The following is a 23024-nucleotide window of genomic DNA, read 5'->3' on the forward strand; positions in this document are numbered from 1 at the left end:
TAATTATGCGTGCATCAAGTGGGTAAAGGTGCTAAACTGATTTCATTTCCTCTGCTCCCCCAGGCCTGACAGATGAAGAAATTGACCTGGCTTTCCAGCAGTCGGGCACAAGCACGGATGAGCCACAGTCCCCAGGTCCTTCGACACAGCTGGTGCCAACTCAGCCCGCTCACCCTGTGGTGTATAGTAAGTAACACTTTGAAAAACACCTGGTCCTGTTGCTTTCTGCAGTGATTTCTGCAGCAATTTCACAGATTTCTGCGCCGGATCCTAGATTTCTATTCAACTAATGCCATACTTTTTGTCAGAATTGGACACCAAATGTACTTTGAATGCACTTCATAGTTGTTGATGCCTGTCACAAGATCGTATTACACGAGGAAAATGAGATACAAATGATCATCGCCTACAAACAATCATCATACATACTAGCCTATGACACATCTTGACCTGAAGGTGTATAGTCAATACAAATTAGATTCTGACCCACTATGAGGACTTGAAAAAAGCAATTAGTCAATGTAGGACTCAATCTTCCCTTCTAAAACTTAAGGTCACTGTTCCCTTCATCAGTAGGGTTTTCTAATATTTAGGTCATTAATATATGATAGAGCTGATAGATTCTTGGATAGAAGGTGCTATAAAAGTGCAACACTATTACATCTTTAGTTATTGCAACAGTGGACTCTGTTCAATAAACTGTTGGACATCATCCCAAAGTTTTGTATTTTAGTTAGAGGACTTATTTTCTTAACTGGTCAGGCAACCGATCAGTTCATAGAATCACAGAATATCTGGAGTTGGAAGGGACCCATAAGGATCATCGAGTCCAACTCCCTGCTCCTCACAGGACTACCTAAAACGAAACCATATGACTGAGAGCGTCATCCAGATGCTCCTTGAACTCTGACAGTTAATGCCTTGAACAGTTACTTGAAAGAGGTGTATTTTCAGCATGAACAGCAAGCTAGAATATAAGCTCTTCAGGACTTAGTCTGGGACTTCCTGTGCATGAGTTTAAGGTCTGGCACAATGGACCCCCAGTACGAATGAGTTTTAAGAGTGCTATCAGGTTACAAATAATAATAAAGAGTTAATAAGGATCCTTAATTTTAACAAGCTTTCTCTCTTCAATCTTAAATAATCTGAGGGGTGACAGCAGAAATTCTGTGTAGACTATGTGGATATGATTGTATGATTTTGTGTACAAAATACACTCTCAAAGAATTTTTAAAGTCCCAACATAATCTGTGTAGACTCAAAATTTACATATATATTTGCATTTTAAAACAAACCTCGCAAAAAAGTATCTAAGCTCCAAACAATAAAAACCAAAGTACACACCATTAAAAATCCATCAAAAGAAGCTGTTCAGCTCACATGTGTGTCTGGCAGTTTGAAAAGCACTTCACTTACCTGCCAAGTATTAAGAATAGGATTTTGATACTGCTGCTAAACAGTTCTAGGTCAGAAACTGACTGATGTAACAGTCCACTTAGGGCTGTGTTCATTAGTTTATAGCATAGTTTTGCTATTGCTAGAGACAATACTAGACTTGCTTTCTGAGTTTTTAAATACTCTGGTTTGGCACAGTTTGGGAAGAAAAACATTTGTGATGGAGTTGGGCTCAGAACTGCAGTATTTCTGACTGTTGTATTGGGTGTGCTGGTGAACTCCAGGGCTGAATTCTGCCTCCTGGGCTAATACCTGTCTGTGTAGTTCACAGAAAATGCTAGAAAAGCAAAATCTGCTCTCTTGCTGAAGAAACAGTGCCAGATCCCTCTTAGCGCTAGCCGTTGCTCATTCAGCTAACTCTTATCACAACCCAATATTGGAAGAGTTAATCTCCCCTTATTTTATAGTGTTCCACTAATATGAGTAGGGCAAGAAAGAAATATGCAATTCAAACTGGAAAACATTGTCATCATTATTAGCCCTTGCAGCTTTATCACTGTTTGGTTTTTTTTCCTTTTACTATTTTGGCTTTCCTCAAAGCACCAGCTCCCAATTTCTTCTTACTGGGTCAGAATCTTTACTAATATTTAAACATCAAGATGTTCCCAGTAACACCTCCAAAGAGAATTCTAAAAGTATAATTCTGTAATGCTCAGAAACCAAAGGTGAATAAAAATACCACCAAAGTAAAGCTTTTGTAGGGGTTGTAATTGTAAACTGGTGCTCTAGCTCTATGATCTGATTGGTGCTTTTTAAATAATTTGAACCAAAAGCTTTTGCCTGTAAGCCAGTCGTTTTTGGCAACCCCCAAAATCAGGGAAATGGTGACAATAGGTTCATTAGGTATTGTTCCTCCCCTCTCTAGCCATTCTTTGTAGACCTTCTATTTAAGCTTAACCTTTCAATGGATGTATAAAAAGAATAAGTAACTAAATATACATGGTATTCGTTTGACCAAAATAGTTGTTTTGATGAGGTGTCATCTGTACCCCATTCTAGTCTTTGACTGGTGTAGTACTGGTGGTGTCAATGATGGATCTGTCTTTGTATCTTCCTGTTAAGTGCTTTCCGTGGTATCAGAACTGCAAAAAGAATATGTGAATTTCTCTAGAGCTGATGGGTGAGACTTTGCAGTGGCTCAGTGCTCTTTCAAGGTGCCTTGTTTGCTGTAGGTTATTTCACCAGTTGGATGCTAATCCTGTAATGAATATTTCTGAATTGGTCCAAATCTGCTCCAGGACAGTTGTTTCTGTGATAGTTTACTAAGTCAATTTATCTTTCACAGATTTGTCAGGGGTTGTCATGTACAGAGAAAGATAGATACTACTTTTTCTGTCTATCTGTTATGCTTATCTTCTTACAGAGTATTCATGACACTAGTGTTGGAATGCTTCAAGGTTTGAAGTTCAAAAGGACTAATGAGATAGGTAGGCTGCTGAATCTGTAAGTTGACTCATTGATGGGAACAACTTATATTGGAAGAGCTTATATTGAAGAAGATTATGAGCTATATTTGTCTTCCCCAAAGAAGACATCTGACTTTCTTGTGAAGTAGCATCTGATCTGCTGGAGTTTAGGTCTTGAAGACTGTGAACCACTTTGTGTTTGATATTTTTGGTTCTTTTTAAGGTTTTTTTGAGTAGTTTTGACACCTCTACACAAAACCACAAAACTAGAGAGACAGAATTACCCCCCTCAGAGCAAAAAGGAGAAACAGTTGAGGAGGGTACTGTGCTGAAAAGCAGTGGCTAGTGTCTTAAGAAACCTAATTTCTCTCTGTCCCCCCTCCCCACAAGGTGTTGCTGCTTCATGTTTAATTAATGTTTAATTAAAATTGTGGGTTACGAGTACAGAAATTCAGGATGGCTTCAGAACCATCTCAAGAGTTCATTCAGCACCAACAGCTGAGTTGGTGATCTTGCCAGCAACTCCAGCGTAAGATGTCCACTCTTGTGAGTCAGAGCAGTTAATCCTATGCATACCTTTTGATTTTACTTGCTTGATCTCCTGCTATTGTCAACTCAGTCTGTTCTAATTTTTTAAAGTTGCAGGAAATAATTCATACCACTTAAATATTTCCTTTTGTACAAATTGAACTGCTAGTGTAGGTATTACTTAATGTTCTAATGTTTTGTTGGAAATAGCTGTTACCTATGTAAGTACTTTCTTATTTTTTAAGAGTTAACGAGAAAGAAGCATATTTGTAAGCCTTCAGAAGTAGCATAGTTCTTGTATGCCGAACTCCTCCTGGGTTTGGTTTAAGAAATACGATAATAACTTTTGGGAGGAAGAGACAAGAATTAAGTTAAGTTTCTAGACACTCAATACCATCTCTACTATTTCTCCTCCTGTTCTGGAGGAGTAATTCCTTCCCTCCAGTTTGTACTTTTGCCAAGAGGTGTCAAAACAGCTTAAAAAAAAAAAAGCTTAAAAAAAGCTTGAATTTGATTAATATAGAGAAACAAGACTTTGCCTGACTGATAATAAAACTGATAAATGACATTTGAATTACTTGTAGCAGTAATTTATTACATAAAATATCTTTTATTTGACATGCGATTAGTTGCTGGAAGCATCACTCAATCTGACTAGTTTAAACATGCTCTAAAATGAACCCCCAGTAAAAAACCAGGGCTGTCTGCTGTTGGCATTATGAAATATACTAATCCAGCAGTGAGGACAAAAATCTGACTTTAAATATTTAAATGATTAATTGGGTTTATATTTTTTTTTTACCTTTCTAACCCCTATAATTACAAGCAAACTCAGGGGAGTTTCTGAGCTAGGTGTGCAAAGCTGCATGCTTATCATCCAGGTATTGTCTGTGTTCTTCCCCGTGGTATTTATGGTCTCCATTTATGGGGTTTTGTGCAGATTTTATACCTGCTTGAAGTCATCTCCAGTGACTGTTTTTCTTGCCATTTGGATCTTCTTCTTCCCCCCCATGTCTTCATTGTGTGGGAGACTGCAGAATACAGACTGTTTTCTCTTACAATTAAAAATGGTGACTAGAATCCAAGCTTGTTTTTTTTTTCCTCAACTCCTTTCCGCGGGTTCACTGTTTGCTCTTGGAAAATCACCTCTTCCAGCCTCAGTTTCTACGGTTTTAAATGTGGATACTAGTGAGGCTGACCTTACTTGGATGCACAAGGCCTAATTAATTGATGTCAGGAAAGGTAATTCTGAGATGAATGGGGATCTTAAAAATAGTAGGGGTTTACTCTGGAAGTGCAATTTACAGTTGCTGCTGTGAAAATTAAATATCCTTACAGAAAACACAGACTTACAGCTGGAAAAATGTCTTGTTTCCCTTCCATTTGCCTTTTGAGGGTCTCTTATGTAGAAGTTTGTTACTTCCCCCGTGCCTAAACTGTAGAGTAACTGGGCTATTAGTGCTTTTTCACTTTCTCTGAATTTTATTCCAGTTCTACAAGTGGCGAAATTGAGGATATGCAGAGAAGTCGGTGTGAGCACTGAGGTTACAACTGAGAAACTTCTAACCCTCTTTCCACGCCACGTTTTAGATTAGAGTATCGCAGAGAAAAAGGAAGATTGAATGTGGATTTTAGGCAGAGCTGTGACATTCTTCATAACATTGTAAAGTTGATGTGGCCAATGCAGAGCCTTTACTGTGTCCCTCACTCACTCACTTTTCCTCTCCACCCCCCTCACTTTTTTTTGCCAGAGACAGAATTATTTCACACATCTCTCAAACGAGTAAAATGGCATTTCAGCTTCTTGTCTTTATAGACTCTCTGAACTTTAGGAAAGATCATTCTGGTCCCTTTTCATTAATAATGAAAACCAGGGGGCAATAAAATGTTCTTAGCTCAAGCATTACAGGAATGGAGGGAGAGATGAGTGAGGTGAAAGGGCAGAGTGGACCAGGTCCTACAGGTGTCTCTCCTTTCTACTCAGAGGTCACCACAGCTGGGAGGTAGTTAGGGACAGCCAGTCAAGGACTGCCATGGACAGGGCACAGCTGGACCCACAGACCCTCTGAGATTAATTAACCCTTTACAATAGGCAGTTCAGCCTGGAACGAGTTGCGTTGTCAATAGAAGGATATTTTTAGTCAGAAGTTCAGGGCAGAGAATTGGACAACCAAGAGACTTCAGAAACAACAGTGGGAGCAGAGTAAGGAGGGGAAAGGGGGATGGATGACTGGGGTTTGCAGCAAGATTAGCCAGAGATCATTTTAAATCCTGACATGTACACAGCCAGTTACTGCAGCTTAGCTGACGTGTGTTAACTCATTAAGTTAAAAAGTTATGATAATTTGATCATGTGCCTAAGCTCCAAAACTGCAACTGCAGCAACCCAAAATACTGCTGGTGACACTATTCACCAGTTCTGACAGAGCTGCTTTAATTTGTTCAGATTTCTAGCCAGTGGATAATTTGAAGAGCTGCATCCTAAAAGGTACCAAGGAGCTATGAGTGCCAGAATTTGAGAGTCAGTGCCTGTCTGTAGAGCCCGAGGGCTGGGATTAGGAGTAACTCTTGCAATGAAATGCCTGTAGAAGATCTCAGCAACAGGAAAAATGGCAATAGGTGAGCAAAGCAGAAAGGAGAGAAACTTCCAGCCATTTCAGCCAGTTAAGCCTCCCTTTGAAAGCCTAAATGGAAACTTTGGAGAACAGAACGCATTTCCGAGACATTGTAGGTCACATGTAGATTTGGATCTGTCTGTTTGGAGACTGTACACCGGCCTCCACCTCATCAGTTCTTCCCACATCCTGCCACTGAACTTTAGGAAAGATCACTCTGCATCCTTTTTATTATTAAAGAAAACCGGGGGCAGTACAAGATTCGTTAAGGGAACTGCGAGGGAGGTGAAAGGATAAAGCTGGTGGAAAACTACAGGTGTCTTCTGATTCTGCTTGAAGGAGCAGAGCATACCATATCTTTGCTTTGCTCTGTGGAGTCTCTGAGCTCTGTGCAGAATTGTGTGTTAAATATCTCAAGCTTTTATCTACTTCTTTACCTCTCTCTGTAGATATTTAATTGCATATTTTCTCTCTGCTGTTTATGTGTGCTTTGGTCCCTATTCGTAATTCAGGCTTGAAAGACACTGGATCCTTCCTTATTGAAATGGTCTGTAATTGCTGACACAGTGTTCATAAATCCATTTATTGCCCTGATTTCTCTTCTTTCTCAAAACACTTCCTTCTTTGTTTTTTTCTGCACTCTTCTGGGTCTCTGGCTCTGTCCCCATTTTCAAGAATTATGGTAGTGAAGAACAATTGGTGTTCAAGTAATGAGTTAACCTTAGCTAGCACTAACACCATAGTTAGTTATCTGGGGAAAGTGCAGTAGGGTTCAGAGTGCCTTGTGCAAGGAAAGAGTAGGGCAAAACAGCTTGATGGAACTTTTTTAATTGCTGCTGTGATTTGTCTCCCTTTGACACCTTGTGCAAGGCCAGGGTCAATGCTAGAGGTCTGGACAGATGTTTCAATGTCCTAGGGCCAGAAGCCTGCACACTGTACCTGAGGGACTACCAGCATCTTAATGGCCCCTGCTCAGTAAATCTATGCCTCCTAAGGAACAGCAGAACTGGCATTATTCATTGCTTGTTTCTCTGGTAAAATGGGTGTATGAAAATGTCACCTGCAGTTCTGACTATGATTATTTCTTGATTTTGGCCTTTAGGTCCACCTGGCTCCAGATGGCGAGATTATGGGGCTTTGGCTATCATAATGGCAGGAATTGCCTTTGGATTCCACCAGCTCTACAAGGTAATGTCTCCCTCACTACTCTTACACTGTACTCTGAGAGAACGATGTTACACTGCTTGTGTCCAAGTGATCATGTTGGTTCGAAGTTGGTGAAGCATCTCTGTGCTTACTGGCACTGACATTGGTACATTGGAGAAATGTAGACACTTAACATGAAAATGCAGAGTCAAAAAGTGGCAAGCAAACAAAACTAGTTCTTAGCAGTGGATCTCAAACTACTAGAAACAAGGTCATTTTCATCGTGTATATATATTTTGGAATTTTTTAAGTTGGGGAAACTGAGCACAGTTCAGTAAAGGGATTTTCCCAGCATTGGCCAGCAGACATTACTGTCGTAGCCCCAGTCTAATGATTTGCCACTGGTGATCCTGCACCATGGGTAGGAAAGAATCTTCTTTGACCAATCAGAATGTTGAAAAGAAGATGATAATTTCCAGGTCTGCCATACATCCTGTAGTTCTACTCCAATGTGCTTGGAACAAGGTAGAGCAAGCGTGTGTCTGCTGTAGAGACAGCAGCCCCTTCTTATTTCTTGTGCAGTGTTTCTCCAGTTGAACATATTCTTTCACTCTAGATTTGCTTTCCAGCAATGTGGTAAGTGACGTTAGATAATGTCTTTGGTAAACAACCACATTCTGTGGCCACATAGAAAGACATAAGTGGTTTAGGTCAACACAGCAGAGAGCTTTGGTCAAGAGCTTTGGTCCAGTAGAAGTTGTGTTTTATTTTTGAAAAAGGGACAGAGATGAAGACTTAATGAGAGGTTCATGGTTTTTGTGTTTGTTTGTTCTTTAAGTAACTATTACTGCCTTGTTTAGTAAAATCTATTTTACAAATAAAAGTGTTGGCCTTCTAGTTTAAAACTACTTCTCTTATCCTGTCCTATCATTAATTTTCTGGGTCTCAGGCTAAGAGAGAGAGGCCAGATTAAGAAACATGTTCCATCTATGCAAGTAAAGTTACGTGATTTAAGAGAATGGCTGTTTATTGAGATATGTTGTCCCTATGTTTTTATATTAAAGTAGTGATGCCAACCTTACTGATCTTTTCATTCTTGCAAAGAATGGTGGGGCTGATAAGTGTCCAGAGAGATGTTAAGACAACAGCTGCTGGGCCTTGCAGACCTGAACACATTGCTGTTACTAAATGACACATATCTAACACATATTGATGATTTACATAATTTTTTTGGCATAATGTCACTGATGCTGTTAATATATCCTACTGCTGTATTCTTTGTTTACAGATCTTGCTCTGCTGTCTATCCAAACCTCATAAGGCATATTGTGTGCCTAGCAGAGACCCATAGTCTTTTATAGGAGTAAGAAATCTTTGGAGATTGATAAATTCTGTCTGCCCTTCATGGGATTTTGAGGGAGTTTGCAAATAGTGATTTTTATAGGAAAGATAGGATGCTAGGATAAAACATAGTTGTCCATGTGTGTTCTGTGAAGATTAAGAGAGAACTGTTTATGAAAGTCATCAAAAGCTATTTGCTCTTGAGAATAAAACATGTACATGTGCTTTGTGAGGGTAAGAGCTGTGTACAGCGACAGTGAAATCTTAAACCAGTGCTATTAAGTGTAAAGAAGGCTGTCCCACACATGTGAGTTTGCATAATCAGCTCTGTCTCAGAAACCATCCTGTATGTATGCCCCAATAGTGGGTGTACATGCATCAAAAGCCAGGATGGAAAAGAATTGGTGGGCACTATCGGGGCTGTTTCCACATCCTAGACCATCCTTCTCTCACATTTTTTTCACCTGCCATGTTGTGCTTGGATGTGCCCTTGTTAAAGTGCATATTCAGTTCATAGGAGCAGTGCTGCAGAAGGATCCGTGGTAGTTAGAGGAGAGTTGTGACCTATTAAATCCAGTCCATCCTCTGCAAGGGGATGAGGTAGATTTCACGGCTATGTACAGTGTCACTGAACTGTCTCCCATCCTGTCCTAGCTTGTTTCTCACTTCCTTTAGCCCTGGTTCCTTAGTTCTCTTCCCTGTGCTCCAGATCTCTGCTTTTCCCTCTGTGACTCACAACCCTTCCCCTGCCATGGTTCAAAAGATTTTATAATACCTCTCGTTCCCTGGCTTGTGCTTCTTCTGGCCTTTCCTGGGCCTTTCTCCTCTTCTTCCCACTTCTGCATTTCTGGCCTTGTGGATGTAGCTCAAATGTTGTGACACATCAGCGAGTTCACATTCAAGAGTATAAGATCTGAAATTGTACTCTGTATGTGATGGATGTTCATCTGGACTGAGAGCTGTCCCAGGAAACCTTAAATGGAGTTAGAAACTGGTTTTTAGCGCCCCTAAAAATGTGACCACAGAACTCATATCTTCTTTACTGCAACTTCATTTAACGCCTGCTGTAGAAGGAATTTCTTTTCTCAGCCAGGTGTGTGGATAAGTGATCACCGGCTCTGTGATAAAGGCTGAGGTTTGGGTGGTGGGCTTTGAGGATGTTTCAGATAGATTAGAAAGACCGCTTTGCATATCCCTATTTCCTAAAAAAAGTTTCTGTACTCCATGCAGAAATACCTGCTTCCTCTCATCATGGGAGGCAAAGAAGACAGGAAACAACTTCAGAGGATTGAGTCAAACATTTCTGAGATGAGTGGCAGTGTGACACAGACAGGTAAAGATTAATGACTCCATCAATTCACCCCTCAAAGCCTTTCTCCCTGTATCCTCCATTCTGCCAAGACCCCCACCCTTTTCTTTCCCTCCATCTCCACTTTATGTGGTGACTTCATTTATCTGCTCTGAGAATCTGTTCACATTTGCAAATGAAGCCGCCGTCATTTCGGTTTAATTTGAAATTGCTTGTTTACTGTCGGCGCGGCCTCAATTAATTATGTTTTTACGGAAAGGCTCCCAACCTCAGAATATTAATAAGGGGAATAAAATGACAGCCTTTCGGAGGGCTGTAAAGTTCATTTTTAATTTCTGCTTCTCTGATGTTTTCAGGGGCTTTTTTTTGGTGTTTTCCCCCCACCTTCCATCTGAAAATCCGAGGAAGGGTCAGGAGAGTCTGTAATTACTGTGCCTCCCTGACCTTAGCCACCTTCTCTGTTATTGACTCTATAGGGTGTCTGTTCATTACCCAATGCCCTAATGATGGTCTGGATTAGCTGTTACCTGTCACACCAATAGAGTTTTTAATTTTATTTTATTTTAGCAGCTTGTTTACTGCCTGCAAGCTTTGGGTAAAGTACCAAAGTAGGAAAAGTTCTCCTACAGCTGGAGTTGGAGTCCAGCAGAAGTTCTTCAGTGTTTGCTGGGGTGTAGGAGGGGGATGGAGGGTGTTCTCTTGAGATAAAAGGGAAAAAGCGCAAAGTATATTCAGTTGGTGGGATGGAAGAAAGTATGATTTTCAGTAGTAAGTTTGTTAAAGATGTTGGGGTTGAAGGAGCTGATGGGTTGAGAATGGGAGGATGCTAATTACACTTTTTAGTGGAGGATGAGAAGAAAAGCATCTTTTATTTCTCATGATACCCTAAGGTCAATTCTGAGACTAGCCTCTTCCCAGATTGGAGCTAGCCCCAGTGTTTGTCTGCGTGAGGCCCAAGATAGATAAATGATACAAGCATTGTATAAGTTCAGGGAGATGTACAAATCATAAACCAATATAATTAGAAGGGAGAGGTTTTGGACGGATATACTGTGGGCTATAGACATCTATACAATGGAAAGATAAACTAGAAATACTGGAGGTTAGATGCAGTGCAGGTAGATTACCCGTAGTGCAGATAAATCATATGGATTAAAGTGAGCAGGCGGGCATAGATAAATTAAATATAGTAGGAATAGAGGCATCTTTGTAGCTAGACAGCAGGAAGGACGTGTATGAGTGTGTATAAGTGCATGTATCTCAGTTTAACACTCGCCTGCTTTTTCCCTCACAGTGACTCAGTTACAGACAACTTTAGCAGCTGTCCAGGAACTGCTAATCCAGCAACAACAGAAAATCCAGGAGCTGACCCAAGAACTGGCTGCTTCTAAGGTATCCACTTCCAACTCTTCACCTTTAGAACATCACCATCTTCTTTGGAACATGCACGGCTTCTTTTGTGGGCACATGGAAAGCACCTTATTAGGCTCACAATCCAGCCTTCAGTTCTGTCATATCCCCAGCCAGTTTCTCTCCATCTGACTTCTCCATAGGCGGTCTGTTTAAAGCACTGGATATTAATTGGGCTTTGCTATATAGCTTTGTATGCAGCCTGTGTGTCTGAGGCCTCAGACCTGTTCTCAGCTCTGTATCCTCTGCATTGCATTTGAGATGAAATAATTGTGCTGTTAGTCCACTGACCAAAAGAGTTAAAGGCCAGTTGTGCAGAGGTTTTATTTCTGTGTAATATGTAATTTTACATGTTTATATTTCTCCTGTAGCCTTGTGCATTGTCAAAACAATGACTTAATCCTGTTCAGCCAAGCACACACTTGAAGTACTCTATTTAAGTCACTTGTTCAGATCCAGGCCAGGTAATGGCCAAACATTCTTACTATTTGGTTTTTTATTTCAATGATTTTGGTCATCTCAGTGTTAACAGGTAGCCCCATCACAACCCACATTAATGATGCACAGTGGCCCATTCCCCTTGACTCCTGACTTGACCCTGGCAATAAAACCATCAGTTCTGACTAGTTTGTGTTGTTACATGTGTAACTACAAGTAACCACTTTTAACCAAAATTGATTTTCTTTCTGGCAATGAGAATTAGTGCTTTTAATCTCCAAAGTACTTTGCAGCCATTGGCCTAAGCATTCTATGAGCCAGTAAGTGTTGGTTACATGTGAGGTGGGATGGATTTGAACCAGTCACATAGAGATGAAGTCTTCCTTTCACTCACAAATTTATGATTATTCAGGGCCCAGCCATCTTGCAGCATTCTCTGTACAGGGAGAGATTTTTCTTTTTACTGAGAAATCCCTTAGACAATGCTTACAGTCTTTTACCTATAGCATGAACAGTTGTCTTCTCCCCTTACCTATACTTTAATCTCCTGCAAACCCTTTGATGGTGTGTAACTGGTGGGCCACAGCTGACTATGTGGTGTGCACACTGTACAGTAGGAATCCCTCAGTGGCACAGCTGTAAACCCAACCATGAAAGCCAGTTTATGGTCACAACACTCTACTTCAATTTTCCTTGGGAACTGTGGCCTGTCAGTGGCCTGGAGCCAGTCCGGAAATTGGAAAACTGTTTTCAGGTCTTAAGTGTTAAGATTAAGACCACATGTTGAGCTTTAAGAAGGAAAAAGGGCATAAGAGTCTTGGTGGTTTAGAGAGTCTTGAAGAAGTTTTTCCTCCCCCCTCTCTACCCCCTGCACTGAAATGGTAGCACACATTGTTATGATATCTAAACCTCATGTGTACAAAGAAAAACTTGGGCAACCCCACAAACCAAAGAATAAAAGCTGTGTTTTCTCAGCTGTAATGTAAGTTTTTATATCTGCTTTTCAAACTCCTACTGGCATGCTGTAAAAAATTAAAAAGAGGGACTTTAAGTAATTAAAAAACGTACATAAAAATTCAAGGCTTGAATTTTCTACAACTGTTTTTTAAAGAGACTGGCTAAAAAGCCCCAGATGTCAGATTTTATTTCTAAATCCTAGGCATCTGGCACCATATGTGTTTTGGAAATTTGAGTCCTTTGCAGGCCAGTGAGTGGAAATCACTCCCTTGTTAATGTGCTGCTGTAGCTTTCAAGGTCTTGGAAAGCCAGAACAGTGGCTCCTGGATTCTTGCTGTCTGAGGGCTGGGAGTGTGAATCCCAAGGGAACACATCTGTGTATATCACAGCTACTACAGACTGAGCCTCTCCCAGCTCGCTGGGTTCACAGCCCAGAAGTCACTGTGAGGAGTGCTGGCTGTGAAGGTGTTCAGGGTTACTCAGCACTAGCTGAAGTCTGTTTAAAGAATAAGTAGGAACAACCAGTTCTGGCTACATCTAGTAGAAACTGCTGAGAGGAGTTTTGTGTTATTCCAGTCCTGGCTTCCTTTGTCAGGGAGTTTATTAGGAGTATCTCTGGAGCGATGCTCACAAATAGGTTCATTCCTAATGGCTTTTAGCAGAAATTACTATGGGAAGTGCTAGACATGAGTGTTCTTTGGTCACATATTCAGCCTGTTGCTACAGGAGTTGCTAGCGTGATAGGACGGGGTAACCATAGGCCATGATCTGTCTTTCAGAATGTTCCTCCCATTTCTCAAGTTCCCAAAAGAGTTAAAAGAAAGATTGCCAAAAGTATTATCTGCAGCATGTTCTCCTCAGTTGTCACTTTACTCTAATTTCTGCCTGATATCCCATAGCAATTCTGATGCAGTGTTGACAGCAGCTGTACCAGGCTTCCATGAGTTACTTATCATCTTTCCCCACCAAATTGCATTCATTGCCTTGAAATATCCAAGAGACAGTGCCTAGTCCAGCTGCTTCCTGGAGATACAATCTGGTAACTCAAGCATAGCTGTAATTCTTCAGATCTAGTAGGGAAAATTCTTGCAACTTTCAAGTATCAATTTATCAGCCCACCTCTAAACACCCAGAGTACAGATGATTGATTCTTTATTTCATGATGTAGGAGAAACGAACAAATGGTTTTAAAATAGTTGTTAGTATATCATATTTGAATCTGTTGCCTTAGCTAAGTGCAGTCACAGGAGAGAGTAAAGGACCTCATCCAGTGCAACTCCCACTGCCTTGCAGGATCCTAGTTCTAGTTCTCCTTCTCTAGAAATCATTCATTAGGTCAGTGTCAAATGATTTCATTTACCTCTTTGTGTATTGTTCTCTGTCTGATATGTTGGTGGAAAACATCCTATGTAGACCTAGCTTTGTCTGAATTCTCACAAGTGCTGGCCTCCTCCTAATCGAAAAAGAAAGGTCCCCTTGAGATGCTTCAGCAATGGTTGTGCATGGTATGTTGGAGACAAGGTTAATTAGTCCCCCAACGGAAAGCAAATATTTGAATAGTCTTAGCATCTTGAGACAATTATTACTTCTGATCATCGTGGGGACCCATTCTGGTCCTTTTTTCTTGTGGAAGTGGTTTTGCTCAGATCTGAGAGATTTTAAATGATAGAGCTTATGTATGTTATCCCAAGGGCTCAAGATTCCCAGATGGGAGGAGAGGGAGAATAACACAGAAAAAAGTGACATTTGTGAACTATCTCCCAGTTCATACTTTGATCTTTATGTCTTCTTTTTCATGTTCTAGGCCACAACTTCCACCAACTGGATTCTGGAGTCGCAGAATATTAATGAATTGAAATCTGAGATCTACTCGTTAAAAGGACTTCTCCTGAACCGGTATGGATGGAATATGTGAGCAGATTATTGTGTGGGGAAAGGGTTGCTTTCTGGGATTCTCTCAATCATGGAGAGGAAAGGCATTTCCAACAGGAACTAACTCTATATCCTGTTATTGCTATTTTAATAATAACACTTTGCACTCCACTATCACTTTCTATTTAAAGGTCTCAAAATGCTTTTCAAACTTGCCTTAAATCACAGAGTGCTTTGGGTAATTAATAAGATTTTTCCTTTTTGTATAAGGTAGAGGAATTCTCTGCTATTCACCACAGTCAGGATGCTTCTCACTTTGAGGTATTGACTGCATCTGCACCTGCATTCTGTTACAGAGAAAGTCACTTCTGGCTACAGTTCAGCTGACCTGTTCATGGTTAGGGCATAACCAGGATGAAAAGAATCGCACTTCAGCAGAGCCCGTTTCTCTCGATAGCTAGCTCAGGTATAGACATCTTATAATGTAGTAGATGTCTGAAATGAGGTGATATAAATCCCAGCCTGTGGGACAGTCATAAGAACAGGGATCAGATATCAGTTCTTGAGGAAATTCTTTTTTTCCAAGTACATTACTTAAGAGTTTATCTAGCTTTTCAGCTATTGATCCTTTCACTCTGATATGACTCCTTTGCCTCCTCGTACATGTAACTAAGTCTTCTCAAGTTATCTGTTCCCTAAGAGATGGACTTCAAAGATCAGTCTAAGATTGGACTAGACATGTTCTGGATCTCAGCAAGTGGGCTTTTCAGAAGTCTGAAAAGTGTATTGGCTTTAATATCCTTTTAAATTCTCGCTACACCTCCCATTCCTCCCAGGGGTCACAGTAGAAGGCTCTGGAGGATTGAGGACACATATTAAGGTACTGTCTGTTAAGTTGGGTCATACTAGCATCACTGCTGGGGAGAGAGCATTAGTTAATGGCACCTCTTCAGCAATGGAAGAGTTGCAGTTGGGGGATAGGTGCTTTTTGGAAAAAAGAAAACTTTTTGGGGGGTTGTTTTTTAACAAAAAGGCAAATGTTTCTGCAGTGAGGAGGCAGCAGCAACACCGGAGCCAAGAAAGTCTCCAGATTGAATTTGCTGATTGCATTTATGATACTGGTTGAATAATGCAGACATTAGCTTATTGCACTCACAGGAGATGGAGGTTAGATCAGCAGAGTTCTTCGATGGCTGGTGGTGGCAGCAGGAAGAGGGAGGTGAGAGCAACTACTGTTCCTAGTTCAGTCTAAGAAAATGTAATCTGCTGTGTTTGAGCACTGACTGTAGGAGAGCAGCCAGCTTTCGTCTGCTCTGGTCTTGTCCGTGGCACTAGCCAGCTCACCTGAGGGGCATGAGAACTCCCTGCTGCACAGCATCCTTTTCAGAGCTTGATCTGATACCTCTTCATACTCCCACTTTTCACATACACAAGCAAGGATGCACGGGGAGTACTAGATCACACATGCTTTTTTGCTTTGTTCTTCATGGTGGATGACTTTCTGAGGGCACCAGTGCTCCCCACTGCACTTATATTTGTCCTCTTTGGTACTTGGATTCTCCTGTTAGGGCCGGGCATTAGCCTGCCACTATCAAATCCTTAAAGCCCACCTGGAAGGGACTCGAGGACAGAGCAGCCAGCTTTCTCAGCTGGTGCAAGCTAGTATAGTATGGCTCCATTCAAGTCAGAGAAGCTGAACCAGTTTGCGGCAGCCAGGACCTGGCCCAAACGTGTAAAGTGCATGCTGGGACTAGGAGATAGGCTCTGGATTGTAACGAGCCAGCATGCAATAGCTGTGTATCACAGTGGAGGCGAGAGCCAGGTGGTGAAATTCCTTGGCTCAGGCACAAGGACCTGCTGTGTCTGACTCCTTGCTCCAGTGGGAATTTTCTTTACCAATTAATTAGTGATTGTTTTATAAAGGGACACTCATGTCTTTCCACAGGCAACATTCCTGAGTGCTAGCTTACTCTGTGAAATTGGCCAAACCAGATCATTTTAGTACTTCAGATTGCCTAGCTGTGATATTTTTCGTGTGTGCAGGCTCGATTACTGGGTGCTTGTAAAGCACTTTGAGATTCTGGCTGAAGTAGTGAAGTGGCCTTGGTTTTGTTCGTTTATGATAAAGGAGACTTGCAGTTTCAGTCCTGCTTTACATGACTTCCCCAGTGCAAATGCCATTCTCTCTAATGATAACCCCTCAGTGTTTTTAATAAAAGCCCCTTTCTCTCCTTTTCTTCCCCTCTTTCCCTCCCCCAAGGAGGCAGTTCCCTCCCTCCCCTTCGGCTCCTAAGATCCCGTCATGGCAGATCCCGGTGAAGCCAAGCTCACCCTCCAACCCTGTTGTTGCCAACCATAACAGCAGCAGTGACATCTCACCGGTCAGCAACGAGTCTACCACCTCGTCACCAGTCAAGGAGAACCACAGCCCTGAGGGTTCGAAGGTCAGCTGCCATCTGCTGAGCACAGAGGAGGGCAACAAGGCAGTGATTGACGTCAAGAGCCAAGTGCGGATGGAGGTGCAGGGTGAGGAGGAGAAAAGGGAAAACAAAAGGAATGAAGAGGAGGAAGAGGACGATGAGGATGATGATGTTAGCCATGTGGATGAGGAGGAATGTCTGGGTGTCCAGACTGAGGACCGGCGAGGAGGGGATGGTCAGATTAATGAGCAAGTGGAAAAGCTACGAAGACCTGAAGGGGCCAGCAATGAGAATGAGATTGACTAAGGCACCCTGGCTTCTGCTGCTGCTGCTGTACATCTTCCCTAGCCTCCTGCACTGTCCCTGGTGCCTCTCCCGTTTTGTGGAGAGAAGTGCCACCGTCCCCTCCAGTGATTCTCCCATGATTGACCTTGAGTAGGGTCATGATTGCCCAGTGAACAAGGTGGGCCCTGTTTCACCACAGGGCTTTGCAGTGTTGCAGTGGCTTCTTCTCCCCTCCCAGACCCACCTTCTCCCCATGAGCTGGGGTCACTGCCTAGGCTGGAAGACCAATCGCCTTACCATGCACCACAGCTACAGAATAAGTCCTCTTTCAAAAACACCATCTCTCCTGAAACAGTCAGCCTCTTCGCTGCATCCTGGAGTCCTTCTATCCAATTTCAGAAACCAATCTGTCCTCAGCTCTTTGATTTCACAAGCCTTTAATCCCCACATAAGGCCCAAACCAGTTCTCTGTTTCCCAAAATAACCCTCTGTTTTATTTCTCAAACTACTTGATATTCTGTTGCCAAAAAAAGGAAGTTTTAACCCTGAATTCCTCACCAGATCTCAGTCTTGGCTCTTCCAAGCCTTATGTCAAGCCTCAAATTCCTGAAACTACCTAGCATCTAAAAACACTAAATTTCTGTGGGGTCCAAAGAATACTATTTTCACCCCAGATGCTTACACTCATCGAAGTGGCCTCTTGCTAGGGACCAAGTCCAGGTTTCATGGCCACAGTAAAATCCATGAGAACAGGTGGCTTTGTTACTGATTGCTCCCCAGTAAAAGAAGGCTTTAAAAGAAGTTGACCCCACTCATCCCAATTACTACCCTTCCTCCTCCAAAGACAAGGAGCTCGCATCAGTTTTTGACATCTTACACTTTATTTATAGCTGCCCTGAATGAATGAATGAATGAGGTGATATCAGATGCTGAAATAGTTGGTTAATTCTGAATCTTTGCAATGGTTCTTAGCCTGTTTTTCTCTCTAAATGAGGAGAAAACCCATCTTAAATAATTAGCTGAGACCTGCACCTACCCAGTGACAGGCACCTGCTTCAGCAAAGCAGTCTTTACAGAAGAGAGAACAGTTCCAGCTCTGAGGTACACCACTGGCCCTTCTTGCCCAGTCCAGCCTTTTTTTGCCCCATTGGGGCTATACACAAATTAAAACAGTGACTTTTGAAACCTCTCATTTGCGGCATTGTGTTCTCAGCTGGTAAAATGGTGGTGTCCAATTATATTATTCACTGCATCAGAGCCTGTTAGCAGAGCAATTCTTGTAACAACTGAGTCTCACTGTCCTCACCAAGCAAGTGTGCTCGTCTGTGTGATCATGTATAGATTTCAAATATAAAATACGATTGTATATAATTGTAATAAATATGAGTTACCACTATTTAACACCAGGCTGTTACTGGATTACTGTGGCTCTTATTTTGGGGAGAAGTATGCATGCAGGGTGGTAAAGGGAGGGAAAAGGGACTATTGCAGAAATTCAGTCCTTATAAAATGTTTTCTGAAGGTCGTTTATGGTTGATTTTCTGACTGCTCTGATACGAGGTTATATCAGCAGGAGGCAGTGTAGAAAATGGTGTAAGTGCAATATAAGGTACAATACAAATAGCTCCAACAACACTGTAATGTCAGGTTGCCTCCGATGTTGCAGAGGGTGAGATGGATGTCGTCCGGTGAGTAAAATGCAGCTGTACTGGTTCCTTTCCTCCCAGCAGGAGGCTCTGCAGGGTGCAGAATGCAGCGTCCGGCTCCTTTCCACCCCCGGCAGCAGGAGGTGCTGAAGGGAGCGTGTGAGATATCCCACGGCCCCTTAGCCTTATCTACCAGCAGGGAATGCTGTGCCGTATCCCATGACTGGTCTAACCCTGCCATGTCAGTACAGAAGCCATTGAAAGAAATGGCGTGCAGCAAGTAATTCGTAGCTACTGCAGTCCCATCTTTGTTCAACAGAAGTATTTGGCTCCCTTCTTAAAAATGAGGGATTTACTTGATTCCTGAGTATTTGGGTGTCTGGTACACAGTGACATTTTCCTGCTCAGGGGGAGCGAAAGGGACCTTCATATTACTGTATTTAGACCTGCTGCTGAATGTGATGATTTCTCATTCCTTAAATGGACGAATATCTTCCCCAGGAGTGAGTGAGTGTGTGTGTCTCTCTCTCTCCCTCTCCTTCTCAGTCTCTCTCTCCACTGTTTAACGTTCACAAAGAACGTCACGTTTAGCTAAAACAGGGCAAATTTGAAAGTGTTTAAAAGGAGAGGCTTTTCTTAAGAGATGGCACTTTTCATTTCTCCAAGCCAAGAATCCTTGTGAAAAGAAAACACGACTGAACGCCGGGATGTGATGAAAAAGTATTGTCCTGCCTGTGTACATTTTATATACATAGAAGGTTTTGAAAATAGAAAGTGCCTGGACAACAGCAGTTGGTGAAATGTGGAAAATATGTTGCTGAGGTATGTGCCTTGCAGAGTGACTTACGAGGTTTACAGTGCAAGCATCCCTGCGGGTTCATTTTTCCCCCCTTTTCCTCCATGTTGCCAGTGTTCAGTTCATTTACCTCAAGATTTCTTGTGCAGAGTAAAAGGCAGTTTTCTTCGAGTGCCCTTTTCCCTCCCTTAGTTTTTGCTTCTTACAACCTTTACCAATTCGATAGGTCACAGTTTTTTCTTTCCCCAACCTGATGAATCCCAGAAAACTCCATCATAGCCATTGTTGCTCACAAAAATCTAACTCTGGGCCTCTGGCTGCTGATCGGGTGTTTGTGTACTTTGTTGAAGAGATCCAACCCACCAGCAGAGAATTTGGAAGAAGCCAGACCTTCTTACCAGCAGGTATTGTTGTGAATCACGAGTTTTATTCCTCTGTCTCGTGTTCCTTGTCTTTCCAGCATAGCAACAGTTGTAGGGTGAGTATTTTGGTCCTTATGAACCATGTAGCCTGACTGCTAACTTGTGGGGTTTTTTGTTTTCTTTTTTTTTTTTTGCTAGAAACAGACTTCTTAAATCAGCTGCCCTGTGAAATGTTTAGCCCACTGGCCAGTAGGCACTGAGAATGCATCATACTAGCTGAAAGATGACTAGGTAGCGAACCTTTTTTCTGCAGAACAAGAAAGCAGCAGCAGTTACCCACCGTCTGATTTATTCAAGTACTCTATTTTACTGTGTAATCAGCCTTTGTTTTGACACAGGAAGAAGAGTAACAATACCCAGTTGGTGATTTCGGTGGGTTCGTAACATGGTTTTTATAGGTCCTTGATAGCGTATAGAAAGCAGGTGAAGGGAGCTTCCTCTGAACAGTGTCATTGAGCACATTTCAGTGAAGCCCTGTGAGCCTGTGCTCCTTCTCCTAGAGGAAACAGTATGAGGCTGGTGCTTTCCAGTAATTTGAGGATATAAAAGCTCCCTTTTTGATAGCTGCAAGAGAAATGTGGGGAACTCAAAAAACGTGACAAAATGGAGAAGGGTTAAGAGAGATGTCTCCTGATCATCTTTGTCCAACCTTTGTCACCCCCAGATGTGACAAATAAGTCCTATGTGCATCTTTGTCAGAAGCAGGAAGAATTTTTTTTATTGCCTTTTGTGTGTTGGGGGTGTAACCTAAGAGTGTTTGGGATCAGAAGGAGGACTGTAGGATGCCTTGTGATCTTGCTGCTTTGCTGCATGACGCTTTGCACAGTATTTTACTTCTAAGTGTGCCTCAGTTTCCACGTGTGATAGTAAAAAATGCTGACTGGTAAATACAAAGATGTGACAAAGACAAGTTGCAGAGAAAGCCAACTTTGGGAACCAGATCTCATGCTAGGTCCTGCAGCTTGCACAAAAACCCCAACCCCCGTTACCTGCTGTGCCCTGGAGTGAGAGCCCCAGCCCTGTTGCTGGCTGTGCTCTGGAGTGAGAGCAGGGCAAGGCTGCAGCACAGCACCCAGCTGTAGCCACTGTCCCCTAATAGCCTGGACTGCACAGCTGTGTGAGAGGAGCTGCACTGTCGTCCTGGAGCAGCCTGCGTTGGTCAGTTAGCCAGCTTGCCCTGGCTTGGAGGCAGGCGTTTTAGATCTGGCCTTTACTTATTGCAACTCAAGTTCTTCTTGCAAGTAAGTGCTTTTTAATAACTATGTTCTCTCTTGATTTTGTCTTCAATAGAGTGGGAGAACTGACTGCATTTCCAGTGGCTACCTCACCCTGGTCTGGGGTTTGTTAGAAGGGTTGCCAGAAGGTCTATCCTGATGTGTACTGGTGGAAGGAAGCAGGGTATATGCTGGGCTGCTGCATGGGGCAGGGAGGGGGCCGTGGAAAAACCCAGTCTCTGTCTACTCAGTGCCTGCTACAGAAATGGAGGCTGCCTTTGCTTTTCCTTTGGTGGAGCAGTGTGATACTTGGGGAAAACAAAGGCTAGACAGCAGGTCCAGAGTAGATTTTTGTTGCAGACCTGTTGTGTTAAAGTCAAGGTCTCCGTGCTTCGCTAGACCCTCCATACCCAACAGGTTGTGGAGCACGTGTTTCCGAAGGGCTTTGATAACAGGAAGCTTTGGAAGGTCCCTTCTGTGTGGTGGTGCTTTATGTTAAGCACAAATTGTATGTGGTGGTGACCCTGGACACCAAAAACTGATGTTAAGCTTGCGTTGAGAGTCTTCCAGCCTGGACTTGACCTCTTATACCATTGGGTGGTATGCAAGTGCAAAGCAAGAGAGGGGCTTGGCCTCCAGGGATTGAAAACATAAGTAAAGGGATGCTGGGAGGTGAAACATAGGAAATTATTTACCTAAGGGCATAGGAGAGAGCTTCCAGCTTTCTTCATTTTCCTTTTATCATCTTATCCCCAGACTATGCTGCTTCCTCAGGAGTCGGCCTCTGTAGGCACCTTTAGAGCTGTGTCCACCTATTGTGCTGATGAAAGGCTGGCTCTTACCACTATGTACGCTCTCAAAAAATGAAATAAAATAATGGAAACGTACTTAAGGTGAATTTCAGGGTATCAGGGAAGAGGGGAGGTGGAGGGCAGGGCCCAACTCCTCCACTTGCTGTGCAGTAGAAGCTCTGAACTGCGCACTTGTAGATTGAGGGGTTGGCATGGTCTCTCCCAGCTCAGGGAAAAAAACAATCCCATCCCCAAAAGGGAGCAAGCACTAACCTAATAAAGGCACCAGCTGGACGAAGGGAAAACCAGCTCTTTGGAAAAAAAAAAAAAAACAACCTCCTTTCATTAGAAAAATAATATATTTCATCCAAATAAGGTAAAAATATTTGAAATGGGGCAGAAGTGAGCACTAGGCAGCATCTGTCAGGCCCTTTCTGAAAAGGGGAAGATTATTAAACTCAATTACAATTTATTTTTGTAAAGTGTCTTTCAGACTAAAAATCTCCCCAAATGCTTTGCAAGGACTGCTCAGGGGTTACTTACAGTATGGAGCATCCTAGAAGAACACCCCAGTTTTCCCTCCAAGCCCTTCTTTTCTGCATCTGCTGAAGGATTTAACCCTTCAGGATTTTTTTTTCTTCTATATTTGCGCAAATAATAAGAGATGGTTTATGATAGTGGTTGCAAGAACATGCCTGAAGAGGAGTGTGGGGGGATTTGACATTGTATTTTTTTCTGTTTTAGGTAAAATACTTGCTTTTCTTTAGGACTGTGTCTCTTGAGTGAGAAGGTGATTGGCTAGATGGGGCTGATGCAGAGGATCTAGAAGCACAACTGGCTTATTTGTTGCCTATTTTTCTTTTTGTGTCTGTCACTTTGCCAGCCTGCTTGTCTGTCTCTCAGTCACTTTGTCTGCTTGGCATGTCTGTTTTGTACAGCACCCCTGTTGTTGGTTTTTCAGTCTTCCGTCATG

General features: G+C 42.3%; 1 protein-coding gene across 3 annotated transcripts in view; it reads left to right on the forward strand.

Moving 5' to 3' along the window:
• PEX14 (peroxisomal biogenesis factor 14) overlaps window positions 1-23024 on the forward strand; it is a 93982-nt gene that overhangs the window by 60821 nt on the left and 10137 nt on the right. The window contains exons 4-9 of one of the 3 annotated variants that reach the window (XM_075172461.1): window positions 64-186; window positions 7107-7192; window positions 9722-9824; window positions 11095-11192; window positions 14410-14501; window positions 16738-17993. In XM_075172461.1, the coding sequence (XP_075028562.1) occupies window positions 64-186; window positions 7107-7192; window positions 9722-9824; window positions 11095-11192; window positions 14410-14501; window positions 16738-17203 (968 nt within the window). In that variant the 3' untranslated portion in view covers window positions 17204-17993. Of the gene's footprint in view, window positions 1-63; window positions 187-7106; window positions 7193-9721; window positions 9825-11094; window positions 11193-14409; window positions 14517-16737; window positions 17994-23024 lie in introns of those variants that run through there. The other 2 variants (XM_075172460.1, XM_075172462.1) reach the window with 2 other exon arrangements.

This window comes from Calonectris borealis, chromosome 23, assembly GCF_964195595.1.
Source record: "Calonectris borealis chromosome 23, bCalBor7.hap1.2, whole genome shotgun sequence".
In the NCBI taxonomy this organism is placed as follows: domain Eukaryota; kingdom Metazoa; phylum Chordata; class Aves; order Procellariiformes; family Procellariidae; genus Calonectris; species Calonectris borealis.